Source organism: Anabrus simplex, chromosome 1 (genome assembly GCF_040414725.1).
Source record: "Anabrus simplex isolate iqAnaSimp1 chromosome 1, ASM4041472v1, whole genome shotgun sequence".
NCBI classification, from domain to species: Eukaryota; Metazoa; Arthropoda; class Insecta; order Orthoptera; family Tettigoniidae; genus Anabrus; species Anabrus simplex.
The window spans coordinates 1,491,646,626-1,491,666,933 of record NC_090265.1 but is presented as its reverse complement, the minus strand read 5'-3'; the positions used below and the strand labels follow the sequence as shown (position 1 = coordinate 1,491,666,933).

The window sequence follows — 20,308 nt, the reverse complement described above, 5'->3', positions numbered from 1 at the left end:
TCAACACAGTAATTAAAACTGAGAGGACTTCTCCTATTTGTGAAACTCACAACCTGACTTTTATCTCCGTTTATCATCTAAATGGTTAGCGTGCTGGCCTTTGGCCACAGGGGTCCCGGGTTAGATTCCCGGCAGGGTCGGGAATTTTAACCTTGATTGGTTAATTTCGCCGGCACGGGGGCTGGGTGTATGTGTCGTCTTCATCATCATTTCATCCTCATCATGACACGCAGGTCTCCTACGGGAGTCAAATCAAAAGACCTGCACCTGGCGAGCCGAACATGTCCTTGGACACTCCCGGCACTAAAAGCCATACGCCATTTCATTTCATCATACCATTACCTACTGTCCATCTCACAACATTATCAAGGTCATTTTGCAGTTGCTCACAATCTTGTAACTTATTTATTACCCTGTACAGAATAACATCATCTGCAAAAAGCCTTATCTCTGATTCCACTTCTTTACACATCATTGATATATATAACAAAACATAAAGGTCCAATAATACTGCCTTGAGGAATTCCCCTCTTAATTTTTACAGGGACAGATAAAGCTTCACCTACTCTAATTCTCTGAGTTCTATTTTCTAGAAACAGAGCCACTCATTCAGTCACTCTTTTGTCAAGTCCAATTTCACTCATTTTTAATAATATATTTATTCCAGCCAAATAGCCATACAGAAAGAGAGAAAAATAATACATTTATATACACTGTACTCGCCCGCTTGCGTCTTGGATTGCATATTCTTTAATAGTTTTTGTTCTTTTGATGCAGAGTTCTACGTGGTAACGTTCACACATATATCCACATAGTTTGCACTTACATGTCTCTGTCGGTTCATGGTATGAGGTGTTGGTACAAATTAGATGGTGGAAACCATGTACTGCCAGTCTTGTGAATACGTGCCTCATCTCGAAGTTGGATGTTGTCCATGTCCGGTCTATCATGGCCCCAGTTCCAAAGAAATCTGAAGGAATATCTTCTATTTTTTTGCTGAGCGTTGCTAGGAGGTTTTCTGATGCTCTGGTGTTGGGTAGAGTCAGATGTGTTCTGAAGTCTTCAATGAGGAAGGATTCTCGCGCTAGGAGGTAACGAGTCTTGATCTTGTAGTCTTGGATACACCGATCGCTCTTTTTATGTATAGAGCTTTTACTCTTTCTAGAGAGGATAGGTTGTTTTCTGTGAGGTACGGCCAATAGGCATGATTTTTGATTTAAATAGTGCCATCGCCGTCTCTAGGCTGAGTGATCTTATGTAGTTGATTTCTTGCATCGCCCGTACCGCCTGTATTGCTTTCTCTGTTACATGTTTTGTAAAACATTTGGCACTTGTTTGCAGAGTAATGCCAAGGTACTTGAAGTCGTTTACTATGGCTACTTTCTGCCTCTTTATGAAGATTTCTGCCATTGCTGGGATCTTTCCTCCTTGCCTAAATACCATCATTTTTGTTTTTGATGTATTAATTTCAAACTTATGTTCGTAGCACCATTCCTCCATATCTTTTATCACTTTTTGTAGTTTCGTGATGTCTCTTGATCCGATCACTATATCATCAGTGTAAGCGTACGATACTACGTCTTCCTTATGGGTCGTTCTCATTATTTCTTCTGCTGCCAGGATGAAAAGTAACGGGCTAATTGGATCACCCTGTAATACCCCGTTCGTTTGAAGTATTAGTTCTGAGAGAGATATATTGTCAGAGATTCTTATTTTGCTCCATTGTAGTATCGTTTTTATGGTTTTAGTCCACACATTGTTTCTGTTGAGGGCTTCTTCCAGCTTCTGGGTCACAAGTTCTCGATTTATGAGGTCGAATGCTTTTGTGAAGTCTATAAACACTACGTAAAACTTTTCTCTTTTTTCAAGGACTTCCCATATGTTATTGAGTAGTAATTGTATGGCGTTAATAGCTGATCTTCCTTTCCTGCATCCAAATTGATTTTCCGGTAGATACTCATCTATTTCTTCTCTGACTCTCGCCATAATTGCTTTTGTGAATATCTTGAACGGTATGTTCTCCAGAGCGATGCCTCTGTATGTGTTTGTGTCATATGGGTCACCATTTCCTTTATAGAGTACTTTAATAGTTGAATGTCTCCATCTCTCTGGTATTGAGGCCGTCTCAATGCATTTATTGTATAAGTTTGTCCATGTAGGCAGTAGGAGATGAGCAGTGTCTTTTATGTACTCACTGTATATGTTGTCTGGTCCTGCAGCTTTGTTTTTTCTTTGTGCTTGAGATGATGTTTTGGACTTAATTTGTTGTCAGTGGAGTCCATGCTGTTGACGCTAGTGTATTGGTACTTTGATAATTTTCTGGGATGTTTGTTATTCCTTCCTTGTTGAGTATATTGCTAAAGTGTGTCATCCATTCTTCCATGTTTATATAGTGTGTCTGTGTTTGCTTCCTGGGGTGTAGAGCGAGAAATGGGTCTTTCTTTGCCTCTTTTACTATTCTTTTACATTATTCCTCCCATTATATCCTTTTCTTTTCCCGCGTGAGCGTTTTATAGAGACTTCTTTTTCTGTTGTATACCTGATAGAGTGTAAGGTTCTTCTTGTTTGTTTTTAGTTCATGCAGGGCCTTCACTACTTCTTTTCTTAGCAGGTAGCATTCCTAGTCGAACCATTGTTTCGCCTTTCGGTCCTTTCTTGGGGTTGCGGCTTGTTTTAGCAATTCCTCTAGTGTTTGTGCCGCTTCTTCTAGTCTTAATTCCTCAGTGAGCTCTTCTATTTTTCTTATCTGGTCGACTTATCCTTCTACTTTTTCGACGTCAATTTTTCTTGATAATAGGCATTTTACTTGTTTGTTTGGTGATTGCCAATCTCAAATTTTTATTTTCATAGGGATATGCTTTCTTATTGGTGTGTGATTTGCTGACCATATAGGGGTTATTTATCCTTTTATTTGCCCTTGTTCCATTGTGAGATATGTAGGTTGGAATGTTTCTGTTATTTAATAGGAGAAGGCCATCTTCTTGTAATTTTTCCATTACTAGTTTTGTTTTGTAATTGTGTACATCCAACCTACAGTTTAAGTCTCCTGCTATGAAATGAAATGTCGTATAGCTTTTAGTGCCGGGAAATCCCAGGACAGGTTCGGCTCGCCAGGTGCAGGTCTTTCTATTTGACACCCGTAGGTGACCTGCGCATCGTGATGAGGATGAAATGATGATGAAGACAACACATACACCCAGCCCCCGTGCCATTGGAATTAACCAACTAAGGTTAAAATCCCCGACCCGGCCGGGAATCGAACCCGGGACCCTCTGAACCGAAGGCCAGTGCGCTACCCGTTCAGCCAACGAGTCGGACTACTCGGCTGTGATTCCCTGTAGCATAACCATAGCACCATTATACTGTACAGTTAGACAGCTACTAATCTATCTGTTAAAATAAATCTGAGGAAACTGACTAAAATTACTGTTAAGTGAAAATAATTTATATTTGAGTTAAAACATTAGTTTAGTTAAGCTGTTCTTTTACTAGGAAATGTTAATCATATCCACTGTGAAGAGTGGAAGAGAGCAGAATACATGCCCGCCAGAAATTTTGAAGTATTATATATATTTTAAATTCACCTCTTGCTTAATAAAGTCATATACGATACTAACAGTTTCACTTCTGTCTAAAATACATGCTACGTCTGTTTAGCAATTCAAACAGCAGTGGACCAATATACTCAATATTTTAACACATGATACACCCCCAATCCACTGCTTGAAGCTGCAAAAGTATAGTAATTGATTAAACTAGTAAAATTATAATAAAAGGTTGGAATAAGAATTAGTCTCCTGCTATGATTAGGGGGGTTGTCTTGTTTGCTCTGAGTTATTAGTTGCCCTAATTTGTCTATTATTTCCAAGGCCGTCGTATGTGGTTGAAAGTAAGTGGCAATAATTGTGATGTGTTTTGTTTCTATTAGTAGAGAGTCTTCCAGTTGCGTTATCATTTTTATTGGGGTCAGCCAAGGCTTTAAGAGAACGGATATTCCTCCTATGGGTCTTCCTCTTTCTCCTTGTTTCGCTTGTATATGTATGCAATAATATTCTGCATGTTGCCAATGGTCTGTGAGGAATGTTTCTGTCAATATTATTATGTCATATCCTTTTAGGCAATCCGTTGGCGACAAGCTTAATGCGTTTTTTAATCCTTCGATATTCTATAACATTATTTGTATGCTTCCTTTCTTCTCATTTCCTCTGTATTTTGTATTACTCCAAAGTCCATTGTGTGTTTTATTGGAGTTGCATCCCTGTATTCCTCCGAAAAAACTTAAAACGACTGACGGTGATGTTTGTTGGCCAGAAGTCTGATTTATTTATTCTTTCAAGGTATTTAAATGGGATTCCCACTTTGAAACATTTTGTGTTATACTTCGTTGATAATTCTTTGCAGATTACGTTTCCTATAATTTCCTTCTTGGTAAGGAATTTCTTTATGTCCTCTGCTGTTGTTTCCTGTTGTAGTCTTCCTATGAAGATCCAGGCCATCTTTTCTGCTGCTTGTAGGTTTTCGTCTTCTGATCCTGTTCCAGTTATGGACGCTTATGTTCGCGTTGGTTGTCTCTTCCTTTCGCCGATTACACTGTATCTGTCCACTTCTCCCCGGCTGTTTCGCCTGTCAGTGTTTCATGTTTTTGGCCTTGAGGTGAGTCATTTTTTAGTGCTGGGAAGTTATCTTCCTGTATGTTGTAATCCTCATTTCTTCCTATAGGCGTTGGGGTAGGGTGTGCTTCTCTTCGCATGTTGGACTTCTGCACATTCCTTCCGAAGCGGTATGGTATTTCGAGGTTTGTTTTTGAATTATCTAGCTGAGGTGTCAGATTCTGTTGATTTGGACATCTGATCTCCTCTCTTATCATCTTTTTGATATTTTGCGTGATATTTTCCATTACTGATTGTATTTGCTGGGTCATTCTTTTTGTGATTTTATCTTCAAGTGTTCTGTATGTTTCTTCACTTGGATTGTTATGCGGTAGCTGGCTACTGTTTGTCTTCTGCTCAGTGCGGGTAAGTGACACTGCTTGCTGGCTCCTGTCTGCCTCCTGTATGGTGTTGGTAGGTGTCTCTTCTTGCTGATTCTGGCCGTTGCCGGTAGATGGAATTCTGGGTTTGTTCTGTTCGTCGTGTGTCGATGGCGCTACTCGGACCGTAGTGTCGTTGTTTGCGTTCTTTCTTTGCTGGTTCTGTTCGTAGTTGTTAGATGGCGCTAGCGTCCCGCAGGAGTGCTCTATGCTCTCTCAGTTGTGGCATTTCCTTGGTTATCCGTAACCTCTTTTTAGTTCTGTTTGTTGTCACTAGATGGCGCTAGTTGTCCCGTAGCGGAGCTGCATGCTCCCTCAGTTGTAACATTTCCTTGGTTACACATAACCTCTTTTTGGTGCATCGTTTTTTCCTCTTTTGTTATAGTTAGTTCTATTTTTAATGCATTAAAACAGGTCTTCAGAACACTCACCGTTTCTAGAATGTTCTCCTTCAGTTCTTTTTTCAGGTATCCTCCTCTTTCTGCGATTTTTTGCAAACTTCGTAGAGCTTCTTCTACACGTTCTTCCATTTCACCCGCCATGTTGCGCTCATTTTTGCCAGTAGTCTCCCATGATCTGCCCTATCAAATGCCTTAGATAAGTCGATCGCAGTACAGTCCAATTGACCTCCTGAATCCAGGATATCTTGCTGGAATCCTACAAGTTGGGCTTCAGTGGAATAACCTTTCCTAAACCCAAACTGCTTTCTATCAAACCAGTTATTAATTTTGCAAACATGTCTTATATAATCAGAAAGAATGCTTTCCCAAAGCTTACATACAATGCATGTCAAACTGACTGGCCTGTAATTTTCAGCTTTATGTCTATCACCCTTTCCTTTATATACAGGAGCTACTATAGCAACTCTCCATTCATTTGGTAAAGTTCCTTCATGCAAACAATAATCAAACAAGTACTTCAGATATGGTACTATATCCCAACCCATTGTCTTTAGTATATCCCCTAAAACCTTATCAATTCAAGCTGCTTTTCTAGTTTTCAGCTTTTGTATCTTACTGTAAATGTCATTGCTGTCATAGGTAAATTTTAATACTTCTTCAGTCTTAGTCACCTCCTCTATCTGGACATTATCCTTACAGTAGTGTGATAATAAAGTAAAGTTAAAACATAATTACCCAACAACAACTACTACTACAACAACAACAAGAGTACAACAAGCAATTCCAAGTAATAAACTTCATGGTTAGTTTCCATATTGAGTTAAGACTATACTTAAAATAAATACAAAATTTTAATGTTCCACCTTCTCAATACTTAAAAATCATTTGATGTTTATAAAAACATTACAATATGATATTAACAGGTACTAGTTTGTTTCCCCTTCCCCTTGCTCGTTCTCAATTTGATTCTTCGCGTTAATTCTAACTTCGTTTCTCCAGGTTCATTGGGTTCCGATTGAATTGAGACTACTTCTGTGTAACAGCAAGTTTTCATTCCACCATGGAACATGCCCAACTCTGTCAACTTTTAATTTTATGCTGGTCTCATTGGACAATTTTTTCCTCTACGCTAATGTGGAACCCACATCTAGAACTTTCCAGAAACATAGGACTTCGTATATACCAGTTATAACTTGAATTTAATTGTGCAACACAGGACTAACCACAACGAAAGACTTTCTTATTTGGAGATTTTATGTGACATCACAAAGTTTTTATTTGTCAGTGTTAACGCATCTTGCTACATTTATCATAATTCATGTATACGGTTTTTACTTTTGTATGTCATTCCACTACCATCCCATCCTTTTTAGATCCTGTCTCATTTCTCCACATTATTTTGTTTAATGATTATGTCTTTTGCTTTTGTACTTTGGCTAGGCTGATGGTGGTCCTCAAATGGACCGAAACTAGTACCTGTTAATATCATATTGCAATGTTTTTATAAACATCAAATGATTTTTAAGTATTGAGAAGGTGGAACATTAAAATTTTGTATTTATTTTAAGTAAAGCAATTCCAAGGAAAGAAAATATTACAAGAAATATTACTAGTTTAACGTTCTAAATCCAGGATCATCATATACAAATTCACACACAACTGCCCATGTCTTGTCGTAGGCAGTGTGCTTAGTTCTCCTAAAGCAAATCTGATGGACACCAGTATGTTTTTTCTCAGAGCTGAAACTACCTCTCGACTGTATATTGTTAATAGTCCAACTTTCATGAAAACTAGATCAATGGTGCTTTTTCCATTATGGGCTATGTAAGTAGTTTCTTCCTCCTTGTTGAGTAATGTGTAACCTTCATCATCTAGGAGATAAAGGATGAATCCAGTCTTGTAATCTGTTTGTCGATACAACAGTTATGGTTGCCCCCAAGAATCACATTTCAGTCATATTTTGCTGCAGATTGCATTATCTACTTTTTTACTATTTGTTTTACGTCGCACCGACACAGATATGTCTTATGGCGACCATGGGATAGGAAAGGTCTAGGAAGTGGAAGGAAGCAGCCGTGGCCTTAATTAATTAAGGTATAGCCCCGGCATTTGCCTGGTGTGAAAATGGGAAACCACGGAAAACCATATTCAGGGCTGCCGACAGTGGGGTTCGAACCCACTATCTCCCGAATTACTGGATACTGGCCGCACTTAAACGACTTCAGCTATCGAGCTCGGTATCTACTTATTTAGCGGGGTTAATGTGGAGACCTATAACAGTTGCTTTGTCTGGTAAATAAAGGAAATAAATGTCAATTAATGCCGATATGTGAGTTCAAAAATAACTGCAGGGTGTTGTATCGGTGAGGAGGGCCCTTTGACAGTATGGGGATGACATAGAATGCAACCCAAGTTAGAAAATAATTGTATATGTACAGTAATGCTTCAGTAGTAATGAGGAAGAAATGGTTAGGTTTCACTGTTAGGGACCAAAGTTATGTGGCACATCCCGTATTTTAATGTCTAGTGAGGAACAAACCTAGGTGATTTGTGGACCTGGTTCTACAGGGTAAGTGAACCTGTAGCAAACTATAGTTAAGTTCAGTGTATAATGAAGTCAAGAAGGGTGGACTTTCAATGATTTTCAGGATGAAGCTTAAAAGTATAAGACTTAAATGCAAATGTACATTGTATAAGCAGATCTGAAAAAGAGAATTAAGATTTATTTTACAATGATCCTTACCATTTTGAACAATGTACAAAATTGCTTTAAGGGTCCACTGTGTGGCATGGCTTTGATTCCCTAAGTAATGAATTTCTGGATATTCAGTTTTTCTGAAGAAAATTTCCAAAATCTGAGTACTACATATTTGCTCACAGAATAGTGTGGTTTTTTTTTTTTTTTTTTTTTTTTTAGGCTCAACAAATTCTACTGATGTTTGTAAAAGTTAACCTGATATCCTTCATTTGAAAATGGTTTAGAGTTGTCAAGCAAAACTTAATTTCTTTATGCTACTTCTCCATCAATTGTTCTAAAAAACACTTTAATTTTATCTCTTCTGTTTTTCTGTGTGTTTCAGTTTGCTACAGTTTACAAAGCGAGAGACTCTGAAAATGGTACCATTGTTGCTGTTAAGAAGGTAAGTAAGTAGTTCAGTCTAAAGTTAAGATATCCCCCTCCCCAGGGGCTCACAACTTACTAGTGTGGGTTGTGACCACAAAATCTGTGAGTACAGCTGTAAAAATAAGTCACAGCTCAGCAGTTTATTGGTGCAATGATTATTGTATGTGAGCTACACTCTCTTTAGAGATTTAGATCACTTGAAATACCTGTTTTAATCGATGTGACTATTTCTATCTTACAAGTCCTCTTCACCCCATGGACCTGTTATATGTCTTTTTGTGACAATCAAAAATAAACTGTAGGTGTACTCATTGAGCCAGGAATCTTCTGTCAGCTGATAGTTCTCATTCACCAGCTGATTATGATAAATTAACAAATACCATGTGCAATCAGTCACCACTGATCTGCACTGATGGCTGTCGCCCAGGTGGCAGATTCCCTGTCAGTTGTTTACCTAGTCTTTTCTTAATTTCAGAGTTAAAAATTTATAGATTACCTCCCTTTGTAAATTATTCCAATCCCTAACTCCTCTTCCCATAAACTAATATTTGCCCCAATTTGTCTTCTTGAATTCCAACTTTATCTTCATATTAGGATCGTTCCTATAAAAACACCACTCAGCATTATTAGTCTATTAATGTCATTCCATGCCATCTCTCCACTGACAGCTCGAAACATCCCGCTTACAAGTAACTATTTTCATCTTAGAACCCGTATTGAAGATCAATTATGATGTAAAAATACAATGGTTTATTACAGTCCACCTATTCAATGCATAGTTAGCTTCGTTAGGATTATATCCTTACTAAATTGTTATACATGGTACATGTTTCATTCTTTTTCTGAGCATCATCAGCTACTATAGTTTCTCTAGGTTGATTAAGATCTTGACCTTGGACTTTTGAATTACTTTATGCTGCTTTACAAACATATTCTATTTTACCAAATTCTTTGACAGTCTTAATTACAATGTTCACGTATGTATCTTAGCTACGGATCTAAAAAACTTACTGTTATGTACATATTCAATTTATTCTATTATAGTCTTAAAAAGTTTGTTCTTTAAGCTAAAAACATTAATTGTCTAAAATCTTGAAGATAATTTGTCTCTTAAATATAGAAAATGAACGAGACTCTGTTAATGAACTTATTAAAACTTACTTGAGGACTGGCTAAAATATTTTGTTTGTGTTCTTAGAACATTTAGGCATCTTTAAATCTTCATGCTTCTTCATCCTATGAATTAAAGCTAATTTAGTTTAGCATGTCTATCATAAATGATATTGTAGTTTCTCACTATCGTTGACTTAATACTGGAATGACTTGTTATATGTCAGAAGTCTGTTTGTTGTTTTATTCCTGAAGCGTTGTGTGCTTGTCTAAAGGGACGCTCGAACTTAAAGTTAAAATTTGATGTGAACACTCCAGATTTAGACTTGACCTTGTTAATATATCCCTCCAACTGCTGCCTATACGTCTAGTAGTGTTTACAACTTCGTCACAAAGCAAACAGACTTCTGACATATAACAAGTCGGATCCACTGATTGTTTTAAATTCATATTCATTCCTTCATTCTTCATCATGATGTTTTGAATTCTGGTCAGTGGATGAATTTTGTACTTTTAAATTGTCATTGCATTTCATCTCATTTTGTACCATTAGGGGCCGATGACCTCGATGTTAGGCCCCTCTAAACAACAAGCATCATCATCAATAAGTTCATTAACAGAGTCTCGTTCATTTTCTATATTTAGGAGACAATGTTACTTTCAAGATTTTAGACAATTAATGGTTTTAGCTTAAAGAACAAACTTTTAAAGACTATAATAGATTAAATTGAGTATGTACATAACAGTAAAGTTTTTTAGATCCATAGCTAAGATACATACTTGAACATTGTAATTAATTAAGTTTGTCAAAGAATTTGGTAAAATAGAATATGTTTGTAAAGTAGCATAAATTAATTCAAAAGTTCAAGGTCAAGATCTTAATCAACCTAGAGAAACTATAGTGGATGATAATGCTCAGAAAAAGAGCGAAACATGTACCATGTATAACAATTTAGTAAGGATGTAATCCTAACTAAGCTAACTATGTATTGAATAAGGTGGATTGTAATAAACCATTGTATTTTTTACATCACATCCTGCTTGGTTTAGCAGCTCATCTCCTTACTCCCAGGTCTTCCCAGCAAAAGTTTGCAACATCTTTGTAACACTATTCTGTTGTCAGAAATCGCCCAGAACAAATAGTGCTGCTTTTCTTTGGATCTTTTCCAGTTCTCGAATCAAGTAATGCTGGTTAGGATCCCATACGCTGGAACTATACTCTAATTGTCATGTTGCCAGTAACTTACTGTACATGCCCTCCTTTTTACATCCTTACTGCAACCCCTAAATACCCTCAAAACCATATGATGGGATAACAACCCCATTTATGTGATAATCCCAGTGAAGTTCTTCCCTTATATTAGCACCTACATACTGGTGTGATCCCCATGAGAGACTCGTTAAAAAGGGATTTTTCAAAATTTGATGCCTAACTAGGTCATAAAGGGGTAATGTCAACATTCTACACACACAAACCAAGCAAACAGAAGACTTGGCAGTCACCAGGTAACTTGAATTAGAGAAATAGATTGACCACGTTGTAATCTCCAGACGAACAGTGATGGAGATTATGAACGTTAAAGTACAGAGAGGTGCTATTTTTGTACTTATACAATCTACTGATCCAATATTTAAGATATTCCCCATTTGAGATACAGCCTAGTTATCTATAATTTAATCATATACACCCAAGTGGGTAAACACTTAATGTCATACAAATTCACATAACCTTTCATCTGGATAATTTTATACTCAATTTTAAACCACAAGCCAAGACAGTGTGATGAAATTTTTATTCATTTTATGTTTACCAGTTTACCATAATGCCATGACTGTGTAATAATCTTTTATTTGCATGTTTTAAACAACCTTATGAACTGTTGTTTTTAATATTTATTAATGTACAATTTGTTGTCGATGGCTAAGTCAAATATTGGTTATAATGCTAAATGTGTCTTGAATAGGTGGACCTTTGTTTAAATTGATATTATACTCTATGCATGCATCGGAAAGGACAAGTTAACCAGTTACTTGAAAGAGAATGCAGGCTGCTATGAAAGATCTTGGGCAACAGATGTGTTGATGGGCATGTTCGATTAAGATCTATCAAAGGAGTACACAGCAAGATAGAACCAATAACAACAGTGATTAAAAAGAGAAGACTGCTGTTCTGCAGGCACATCTTCTGTATGAATAACAACTGGCTACAAAGAAAATCTGGAATTTTGTGAATCTGAAGGCCTTGAATTTAAAATGGTTCCAACATTATGAGAAAGATCTGCAAGAGATAGACATTGCGGAGGATAATATCAATGCCCGGGATAGTTTCAGGAGGATTGTGAAAAGTCACCACGGCTTTATGGTGGAGTCACAACCCAGAAGACGGAGAGGGCCTTTGCCAGACAAGGGAAAGAAAGCACTAGTTGGTGGGCTCAAGAGATACTGGCAGGACATCAAAGCCGGCAAACGAACAGGATCCACTAGACACTGAAAATGTGATTGACTGTTAACATGCAGACCACTGAAAATCATCTCCGAGCCAAAACCACTGAAGCCATAAATATGAAATTTGGTCAGTAGTTTCATTTTATGTTGTAGACTCACTAGAAGGGATTTTTCAAAATTCAACCCCTAAAGGGGTCATGAAGGGGTTGAAATTTTTAAGGAGTAACATTATTTAATGTACCTATTGACTTAAATCTTGATATAAATGTTTGTATTGGAAAAAAAATTTTGTTCGGATTTTCTTGAAACTTAGCATAAAAACTCTACAACACAAATAACGAAATGTGAAATTCAACATTTTCCAAATGTCAACCCCCCTGGGGTTTATAAAGAAAAAGTCCTTGGAATATGAACAAGAATTCCATGAAATGGTTGTGTGAGCATGCCTACTATTAATGATCTTCCATAATGGGATAGACGTATTTACTTCAGATTTAATCATTTCAGTCTAACCATTGGTTGGGGGGGGGGGAAATTCCACGTAAACATGAAATGCTATAAATGTGAAATTTACTCCCATTTTAACCAAACAACGGTTAATTTAACACCCACATGGTTAAAATGTGTTTTATATTAGTTTCCGTTAGTGGCGTAGAGACCGCAGCATTGGGTCGTTCGATGGGGGCGATGGCCTGGAGAACCCAATATCACAAGCATTACAACTCCAACAAGTACAAACACCCTTGTTTCAAGCCATCAACAGCTGCAAACAATGGTAAAGAATAATCACTCTTTTATGAACTCAAGGACATCATCAAGTGACTGTTCTAACACTGTTTTACTTCAGTGGTGCTTTTGACTCAATAGACTTAGCAACAGTTAGTTAGGAAATTGGAACCTTACTGTTTAGGCGTATTTGAATGATCGTCGACAGCGGGTAACAACTTAAGACGGTATTTCAGAATGGCGACCTAGGAAAGTAGGCACCCTGCTGGGTAGTATTTTGGGACCACTACTTTTTTTGCTGTATATCAGTGACGTTTAGTCTACACTAAAATCACGTAGGACCGGGTGAGTTACCGTACGGTTAGGGGCGCGCAGCTGTGAGCTTGCGTCTGGGAGATAGTGGTTTTGAACTCCACTGTCGGTAGCCCTGAAGATGGTTTTCCGTAGTTTCTCATTTTTACACCAGGCAAATGCTGGGGCTGTACCTTAATTAAGTCCACGGCCACTTTATTTCTACTCCTAGCCCTTTCCTATCCCATTGTCACCATAAGACATATGTGTGGGTGAGACGTAAAGCAAATTAAAAAAATAAAATCGTGTATGCTGACTTGAAACAACTAAGCAAATACGATCAAACAGGCTTCTCATAAACCCATCAAAAACACAAGCAATCCTTGTCTGTTCTCGAAAGCTACTACATGTGATCAACAGAGCACATACTCTCCCTCTCCTAATAAAAGATAAAAATATTCCTTACAGTACAACAGTGAGAATCCTTGGCATGACTATGACTGAAATGCTAAATTGGATGGAACATACCACAAATGTATGTCAGAAGGTTTTTGCTTTGTTTCATCCATTAGTAAGAAACAAAGACGTCTTACCACCGGACATGGAACAAAAACTAGTCCAGTCTTCCTATCCTCAACTACTATGATGTACCCATATGGGATGGTGACTCCTGTACCCTATTATGAGGAGACTTGTTCTGGATGGCATAGCTGCTCACACTACATTGTTGTCCAGCATTGAAATCACCAGTGATCTGTTGCACTCTTGGCCCATTTATCACTCTTACATTCCGAGCTAGCCGATGGTGACCTTCGTCATCAACACGTTGTACTCCACAGTAGTTGACCCTGGTAGTGGTGGCATTCCTCAAATACACTTACTCGTGGAACACTCTTGATGTGGTGGTCTGTGGGAAGCCGAGGGCCTGCATGACTTTCGAGATGGACTGACCCATATGCCTGTTGCTGGTAATGTGGCAGCAATCAATGGAGCAGAAATCTCATGTCTTGCCCATCCTGTGGTCAACTGTTAACTCTCACGTCCAGTACGAGGTCTGATGACATTAGTCACTTGCTGTGCCATATTATTACATTTACTAGGCCGATCATTGTGCCAAAACAGGAGTTTTCTGTAATTCAATTGCTCATTGGAATATATGCTAATGCTTTGTTTTTAATTTTCCAATTTTTCTTTCTTGTATAGATAAAACTTGGAAGTCGGGCAGAAGCAAAGGATGGCATCAACAGAACAGCTTTAAGAGAAATTAAACTTCTTCAAGAATTAAAGCATCCAAATATTATAAATTTAATGGGTAAGAAATGATCATTTATATTATAGGTTTTTTTAAAACGTTTTGTATTCCTATGTCGAGTGGGGCTCAACATTAAAATCTTAGACCTGCGCTCCAATGAATCCCACTTGACATGGCAGAGCTTGTACTTGCAGTGTTCATATGATGACTGTGTTCTGTTCCAGTACTTTAGAGCTATCTTACAGTCTGCAAGAGAACATTTTCCCCATTTACTATAGTTTGCGGGAATCATTATGACTTTGTAACCTCTGTTATTCTTGAATATTTATGAAAGTTCACTCATAAAAATTGAATGTAAACATGGCTTCTGCTTCATCTTTGCTCACGGAAGTTTATATTTTAGAACAGTTAGTGGACAATTTTGACAGTGACGTTGATGAATCAACAGCTGACTTGGATGATTTAATAGTGAATAATATAACTGAACGTGAACAGAGTGACAATAGGAATGAAACTGGAGGTGGTGATGCTCCTCCAAATCCATGGTGCGATTGGAGAGCTGGCGATCCTGATTTACCTGCGTATATTCAACGAAACCGTTTGTGGGTATAAGGCATCACGTAGGAATAATCCTTCAACACTGCAGCTGTAAATACAAAGAAGGTTTCTTAAGTAAGTACCGTTTTTAAATTTGGTCGCTACAGAACTTCGGTCGTCGTTCAGATCATCCGCGCTCAGTATGACAACACAAAACAAAAGAGAGTATAAATGATCCACCTTATATCAATACAAATTATGTTGTTAATGTAAAATCACAACATTTTTATTATTATTATTATTATTATTATTATTATTATTATTATTATTATTATTATTATTATTTATTATAAAATGTTATGATTTTATATTAAAAACATAATTTGTATTGATATAAGGTGGTTCATTTATACTCTCTTTTGTTTTGTGTTAATCTACTTTCAATACAGACCAAATATGAAGTTTTTAACATTAGATCAGTATGACAATACGGAAGCATTTGCCCGTATTTACACTTCTGAGTATTGAAAATGCCTCTGACAATTAATGGTCCTACCAAGTGAGAAGTACGCGCTGTGATTCGTTTTTCTAAATGCAAAAGGCGTGAAAGCTGTTGAAATTCATCGGCAGATTAAAGTGTATGGAGAACACACTATGAGCGAAGGAATGGTAAGAAAATGGGTTAGAGCATGTAAAGAAGGCGTACTAATGTCCACAAGTCTAGTGGGCGACCGCCTGTCATTACGGAAGACTTGGTGACTACCACTTGTTCCTGCACTTGAAAAATCATTTAGATCAGCGCCACGACGATGATGGTGACCTAAAAATGACCGTGCTGCATTGGCTGGGACATCAGGCAGCAGATTTCTATGAGGATGGAATTCAGAAGCTGGTTTCACGATATGACAAGTGCCTTAATATGCTTGGAACTTATGTTGAAAAGTAGTTTAACCCCAATGGCTGCCAAGATCCGATGTAAGTCGATGCTCTGTGAATTGTAAAACTTCTGCGATCTGATGAGATTCGATGCTGTAAAGTTCGGTTTTCAAATACCGTTTGTTCAGGTTTAACGCAACAGATGACTCCCATATGCATGTTGGCTGATCCATGGTATCTCTAACTACAAGTAAATTCCATTTTCTCTCTGACAAAGAGAATATAACATTCTTAATTTTTATTTCTTTGAGAGGTTGGCACGCACTGGCCATGTCATGTGCACCACCCAACTTTGCGTGGCAAGTTTGGTTGTTTTTATCCTGTTTTTGCGTATTATACTGCAAATTTATGTAGGGAAGATGGTAAAATGTTATTCAGAACACGTGTGTTAAAAATACATTCAGGCTGTGTTGTTAGGAAGTGATTGTGATATATCTCCTAGTGATGAAAAGAGTGAGAGAGACAGTAACAGTTCATGTGACAGATATTAGCTCTAATGGTGTTATCCCTCCTCAGATTACTACTACCACAACTACTAATACTGTCGAAAATGTTAAGGTTAACTAGCGAAATGCAAGTCACCATGATGACGAACCTAACCTCAATTTTCAATTTCAAAAACTAAAGTCATTTGGACATTTTTAAACGTAGAGATTTAAAACTTTTAACATTAAAAGACAGCAAAGTTTACTGATTCTAACAGTGACATTAACATGTATGTGAAATAATTATTACTATGCCAAATACTAATTCAAATTTGAAAAATTAATTACAGAAAATGTAAATTAATAATTCATTATGTTTTTTACATGAAGACATAAGCGCCAACAAAGTAAATCACAGGGCATATACATGGATATATCATGAATCGTCAAAAAAATTCATCTAGATAGTTTCAAAACTGGGGCGAGTACAAAATTTTCAGTAAGACCTTGTTTTCCTTAATTTAGGTTGGCAGTTTTAGCAGTACTACAGCAGTTTAGCTTGGCAGGGAAAGGATTAAGGTGCAGACTTACATGTAAAAATAGAATTATTTAAAAAGTTGCATTACTTTTTTCTGTATTAAAATGGTACTTACTTAAAAAAAACGTGCCTCATATATTTCACGTAATTTATGTTAGACTGATTTGCATTGCTCACTTCCTACAGCTGTACATGGTGCAGAAATGAATTACGAGTGGAGTAGGAAGCATACGCTAAGGGTAATGGAGTTCAGAAGTTTATAGTTTTAGGACATGGGGTTAATTTTATTTTAAAATTCCTTTCTCCTTCTCACTCTTTTACTTACACCAAGATGGGCCTATAACTCTTAATATAATTTACTTAAAACAACAATCACCACTGGTCTCCTTACTTTCTGTGTGTTTCATAGAAAATGATATTCTAATTCCATAGAGCTAAAATGATCTTACTGTATATCATGGCTTTCACTAGGTTATTTACATCCTTATCTTTTTTCTTGATGTTGTTGTTTGAGTCATCAGTCCATAGACGGGTTTGATGCAGCTATCCTGTGCTAACCTTTTCATTTCCACGTAACTATTGCATCCTACATCTGCTCTAATCTGCTTGTCATATTCATATCTTGGTCTACCCCTACCGTTCTTACCCCCTACACTTCCTTCAAAAACCAACTGAACAAGTCCTGGGTGTCTTAAGATGTGTCCTATCATTCTATCTCTTCTTCTCGTCAAATTTAGCCAAATCGATCTCCTCTCACCAATTCGATTCAGTATCTCTTCATTCGTGATTCGATCTATCCATCTCACCTTCAGCATTCTTCTGTAACACCACATTTCAAAAGCTTCTATTCTCTTTCTTTCTGAGCCAGTTATCGTCCATGTTTCACTTCCATACAATGCCACGCTCCACACGAAAGTCTTCAAAAACATCTTTCTAATTCCGATATCAGCGTTTGAAGTGCGCAAATTTCTTTTCTTAAGAAAGCTCTTCCTTGATTGTGCTAGTCTGCATTTTATGTCCTCCTTACTTCTGCCATCGTTAGTTATTTTACTACCCAAGTAACAATATTCATCTACTTCCTTTAAGACTTCATTTCCTAATCTAATATTTCCTGCATCACCTGCCTTCGTTCGACTGCACTCCATTACTTTTGTTTTGGACTTATTTATTTTCATCTTGTACTCCTTACCCAAGACTTCATCCATACCATTCAGCAACTTCTCGAGATCTTCTGCAGTCTCAGATAAAATAACAATATCATCGGCAAATCTCAAGGTTTTGATTTCCTCTCCTTGGACTGTGATTCCCTTTCCAAATTTCTCTTTGATTTCCTTTACTGCCTGTTCTATGTAAACATTGAAAAGGAGAGGGGACAAACTGCAGCCTTGCCTCACTCCTTTCTGGATTGCTGCTTCTTTTTCAAAGCCCTCGATTCTTATCACTGCAGACTGATTTTTATACAGATTGTAGATAATTCTTCGTTCTCGGTGTCTGATCCCTATCATCTTCAGAATCATAAATAGCTTGGTCCAATCAACATTATCGAATGCCTTTTCTAGATCTACGAATGCCATGTACGTGGGCTTGTCCTTCTTGATTCGATCCTCTAAGATCAGACGTAAAGTCAGGATAGCTTCACGTGTTCCTACATTTCTTCTGAAGCCAAATTGATCTTCTCCCAACTCAGCTTCAACTTGTTTTTCCATTCTTTTGTAAAATAATACGTGTTAAAATTTTGCAGGCATGAGATACTAAACTAATGGTGCGGTAGTTTTCACACCTGTCAGCACCGGCTTTCTTGGGAATAGGTATAACAACATTCTGCTGAAAATCGGATGGGACTTCTCCTGTCTCATACATCTTGCAGACTAACTGAAATAACCTTGCCATGCTGGTTTCTCCTAAGGCAGTCAGTAATTCAGAGGGAATATCATCAATTCCAGGTGCCTTGTTCCTATTGAGGTCACTCACAGCTCTGTCAAACTCTGACCTCAAAATTGGGTCTCCCTTTTCTTGATAATTGTTGATATGCATTCTGTTTTGCCTATCCTCCAGGACCTGTTTCTCTTTCCATACACTCCTGAGCAGTCTGTATGTTCATTGCGAACCCAAAGATTCGGTTTTATTATTTCTACTACAACTTTCACTCTTTAACAGCTTTCTCCACTTTCATCTTGACTGACGTTATCTGATTTTAAGTCACTTTGATTGTAGATTGAGTGAGACAACAGGGTCTAGGATTTTATGCCACTGGAGGTAGTTAAAATGCCACAGCCTATGGCATGAAGTTGTCTCTAGTAGCTGAGTTTCAACACACTCCTTCTGGAGCACAAACAAAGTTTATACTATTGTGAATGTTCATGCACCAATCAATCAAGTGAATAAGAGGGACCCAGAAGGAACAGATAAATTCTGGCAAGATCTTGAATACGTTCTCTGTAAGATCCCAGATAAACACACGATTATACTTCTTGGGGATTTCAGTGCACAGCTGGGTAAAGAGAGAAAGTTCCAAAACATTATGGTAAACTATCCGGCACACCAGAGAACAAAACGCAACGGAGAGAGGCTCATGGAGCTATGTAAGGCCTTCAAATTGGTTATGATATCTACAGTTTTCAAACACTGCCCAGGAGGAAGAAGACGACTTGGACATCTCTGAATCCCAAACTCGGGGAGTTTCAAATTGACCATGTTGCAGTCTCCCGTAAAGCTCAGAGAGAGATACAGAATGTGAAGGTTCTAAGGAATGTCAATCTGGATTTGGGTCATTATCTATCCAAAATCAAAGTTAAACTGATTCCGAGAGATGCCAGGAAGGTCTGCTTGAAGAAGATCAATCGATTTGATACTGAAAAACTACGCTCATGTCTTGAATTTACGAAGAAACTAGAATCCCTGAATCCCCAGAACTGGGAGGAGATAAAACAGACCTTGGTTACAACAGCAAAGGAAACAGTCCCACTGATAAAGTCAAAGAAACATGCTTGGTGGAATGATGAGTATGACTCAGTGGTAAACTTGCCTGGCAAAAATGGAATTTGGAAAAGAACCAAGATAACTGGGAAAACTTTGCGAACGAGAGGCAATGCATTGCAAAAACTATTCGCAATATAAAACGTGCCTACAACAAGAATCAACTAACTCAGATTGAACAAGACTTCCAGAGGAACAGCACACGGGACTTTTACAGAACCTTCAAATGCAATCTAAACAAGTATAATCCAACAAGCTTACAGTTCAAAAACTCGGATGGAACACTAGCTTACAATGACAAAGATAATTGCCAGATTCTAGTTAAGTATTTTGAATCTCTTCTCAGTTGTGAAATTCCAATATCCACTTTCTCATTTGAAGATAAAATACACGTCCACCCAGATTCATCCCCTCCAACGAAAGAAGAAATTAAACAGATTATCCAGTCCCTTAAAAATAACAAGGCACCAGGTGAGGACTCGATGCCTGCTGAATTGTGGAAGTATGCTGGTGACAAA

At 37.6% G+C, this 20,308-nt stretch overlaps 1 protein-coding gene across 1 annotated transcript in view; it reads left to right on the top strand.

The window, feature by feature from the left end:
- Cdk7 (Cyclin-dependent kinase 7) overlaps positions 1 to 20,308 on the top strand; it is a 149,955-nt gene that overhangs the window by 4,523 nt on the left and 125,124 nt on the right. The window contains exons 2-3 of the mRNA XM_067153252.2: positions 8,511 to 8,570; positions 14,330 to 14,438. Coding sequence (XP_067009353.1) covers positions 8,511 to 8,570; positions 14,330 to 14,438 — 169 coding nt within the window. The remainder of the gene's footprint in view (positions 1 to 8,510; positions 8,571 to 14,329; positions 14,439 to 20,308) is intronic.